The sequence below is a fragment of the Budorcas taxicolor genome, chromosome 8, assembly GCF_023091745.1.
Source record: "Budorcas taxicolor isolate Tak-1 chromosome 8, Takin1.1, whole genome shotgun sequence".
Lineage (NCBI taxonomy): Eukaryota > Metazoa > Chordata > Mammalia > Artiodactyla > Bovidae > Budorcas > Budorcas taxicolor.
In genome coordinates this window covers 26204723-26207991 of record NC_068917.1, presented here as the reverse complement: position 1 = coordinate 26207991, position 3269 = coordinate 26204723, and the positions used below count along the sequence as shown (strand labels likewise).

At 42.7% G+C, this 3269-nt stretch overlaps 1 protein-coding gene across 1 annotated transcript; it reads left to right on the top strand.

Annotated features, from left to right (window-relative positions):
- Nucleotides 1-1029: 1029 nt before the first annotated feature.
- Nucleotides 1030-3269, top strand: LOC128052696 (interferon alpha-H-like). Its single transcript, XM_052645260.1, has 2 exons — nt 1030-1055; nt 2675-3269. Exons 1-2 carry the CDS (start codon nt 1030-1032, stop codon nt 3267-3269), a joined length of 621 nt encoding a protein of 206 aa, XP_052501220.1.

Sequence of the window (3269 nt, the reverse complement as noted above, 5' to 3'; positions counted from 1 at the left end):
CCATGAAGCTATGGTACTGGAAGCCATGTTCTTGATTTTTTGAATGTTTTAAGATTTCAGCCAGCTTTTTCACTCTCCTCTTTCCCTTTCATCACGAGGCTCTTTAGTTCCTCTTCCCTTTCTGCCTTAAGGGTGATGTCATCTGCATGTGTGAGGTTATTACTATTTCTCCCAGCAATCTTGATTCCAGCTTCTGCTTTATCCAACCCAGCATCTCACATGATGTACTCTGGATATAAGTTAAATAAGCAGGCTGACAGTATACAGTCTTGGTGTACTCTTTCCCCAGTTTGGAACCAGTCCATTGTTCCATGTCTGGTTCTAACTGTTGCTTCTTGACCTGCATACAGGTTTCTCAGGAGGCAGGTAAGATGGTCTGGTATTCCCATCTCTTGAAGCGTTTTCCAGTTTGTTGTGATTCACAAGGTCAAAGGCTTTAGCCCTGTCGATGCAGTAGAAGTAGATGTTTTCTGGAATCATGACCTAGTTGAGGACAATTAGGGGTGAGGCATCCTCCTGAGTTTAGTACAGTGCTGGGCAAAGGCTGAAAAGTGTGTTGCACTTGCTACGTGAAGCCCCAGACCCCATTTACCTTCAAGGAAGGAGACTCCTAGTGGTTTTAGCAACAAACTCAGTATGACAGGTACCAGCAGGAACAGAGTGAAAATACCAGCCACTGTCTATTATCATTCCAGGAAATAGGGCCCCGATGAAGCAAAATAGCTTGGTCATTTGTAAATGCCTTCCAGTAGTAGGAGGAAATCTGAGAAACTGCTTTAGCTACAATTACTTGTTGAGGACTTCCCTGATGGTGCAGTGAAGAAGAATCTTCCTCAGGAGAGACAGATTCGATCCCTGGTCCAGGAAGTGTCTACCTGCCATGGAACAACTAAGACAGTGCTCCCCTGTTGCTGAGACCCTGCTCCAGAGCCCACGTGCTGCAGCTCCTGAAGCCTGCACGCTGGAGCCTGAGGAGGCCCGCACAGCAAGGAAACCAGGCTCTGTGAGGAAGAGCAGCCCCCACCTGCCATGACTGACGGAAGTCCGGGAAAGTGGTGAGGACCCAGGGCACCCAGAAGTGAATAAATAAGTAAACAACAAAAATCAACTTGTTGAGCAATTACACTGGGCCTGGTACAGAGGATACCACAGAGAAGAAGACAGAGTTCAGTCACTACAGAGCTGATTTGCCAAACACGGTCACATGTCTCTTCTTTGAAGTTTGAAACATAAGGGGACAAGACAACATAAAATCCACTATAAAATGAATTCAGGAGCAGAGCCAAAAGCTAAATCTCCCCATGAAATAATCAATATTTATCCCATTCTGAATTAATTACAAAGATTGTCTCCTTTTATTTGAAAACAATAGACTTGGATTGGAACTTGAAAGTCATTTGGGAAATCTGAAATTTAATGCAAAGGAACAGAGAGAAAGATTCATATGGATGGTGATTCCTAAATCATGGTTTCTCACTGGGGATAATGCTACTTCCATGCATGCAGACATTAGTTTTCTGGAATATGAACAAATCTTGTCATTACAATGATTAGTTATTACACATCAAAGCTCAACCTGATACAACAAAATCTAACCCCTTAGTATTTATTTCTGTCTTTGGCCTTGTGTATCATACATTGAGCACTGAGACTGAGTTTATTGAATATAAACAAATTGCATACAAGATCAGTGGTGCATCCTAAGGTGACTAGATGGTTCACTGGAGGACTTTCCATCATTTTCTTGATCTCAAAGTCATATTGTGAGAGCTGCCCTTTCTGTACTTCTGAGAAACCATTGTCTGTCTCATGCATGTTGCTTATGTTTGAACCTCAGTGTGATTTGGGCTCCAGAAATTAAATAAAAATGGAAAATTTATTTGTAAATAAAATACAAAAAATATTATATTTTCTTACATAATTCTACAAAGGTGGTTCAACATGTCAAAGTCTTAAAGAGAAAAAATGTTGATAATATCCAGATGAATATCTAGCAGGCAGTAAAACTAAAAATTATTTTCTGACATGAAGAAAATTCAATGATAAATACTTAAAGGTAATATTAAAGAACTATTTTAAAGTCATTTAATGATTTGAGCAGCTTTGAATGACTTTTAAGTATGTCTATATCTTGGTATATTAAAAGTATTTATTTAAATTTTATTTTAATATGTAATTGGATACATACCTACTTATATAAGTAAACATGTGACATTAAAAGTCATTCTGAAAACTGAGTTTATAAAGAAAAAATAAAATTCAGTACCTTTTACATTTAAATTATCGCTTAAAATTTTATGTAATTCTTTACACTGAATACAAAGAGTAAAATTTACACATCCTTTTTCTATGTACAGGAAAAGATATTCATAGAGTATATAACTACATACACAGTATATCTGTGTTTCCAAATTTCACAGTGCAGGGCAATTAAGAAAACATATCTAAAAAGGCTCTGTGGGCAGAAGAAAGAAGGGCAACATGAAAAAAAAACGATTGAGAAGTGCTGCCCTAACCCACTGGAGAGTGCAAACTGAAAAGCAAAAACAAAAGTAGAACGTAAGAGGGAACTTTCAGAAAATGGAAACCATGGGCTCCTATTTAACACACAGGCTTGAAGGAAGGGCTTCAGGGAACCTAGAGAGCAGGTTCACAGAGTCACCCACTGCCCCAGGCCAGAAGCATCTGCAAGGTCCCCGACGGCCCCAGCCTGGTCCTTACTCCTGGCCCTGCTGCTGCTCAGCTGCAACGCCATCTGCTCTCGGGGATGCCACCTGCCTCACACCCACAGCCTGGCCAACAGGAGGGTCTTGACGCTCCTTCGACAACTGAGGAGGGTCTCCCCTTCCTCCTGCCTGCAGGACAGAAAAGACTTCGCATTCCCCCAGGAGGCACTGGGTAGCAGCCAGTTGCGGAAGGCTCAAGCCATCTCTGTGCTCCACGAGGTGACCCAGCACACCTTCCAGCTCTTCAGCACAGAGGGCTCAGCTGTCGCGTGGGACCAGAGCCTCCTGGACAAGCTCCGCGCTGCACTGGATCAGCAGCTCACTGACCTGCAAGCCTGTCTCAGGCAGGAGGAGGGGCTGCGAGGGGCTCCCCTGCTCAAGGAGGACTCCAGCCTGGCTGTGAGGAAATACTTCCACAGAGTCACTCTCTATCTGCAAGAGAAGAGACACAGCCCTTGTGCCTGGGAGGTTGTCAGAGCAGAAGTCATGAGAGCCTTCTCTTCCTCAACAAACTTGCAGGAGAGATTCAGGAGCAAGGACTAA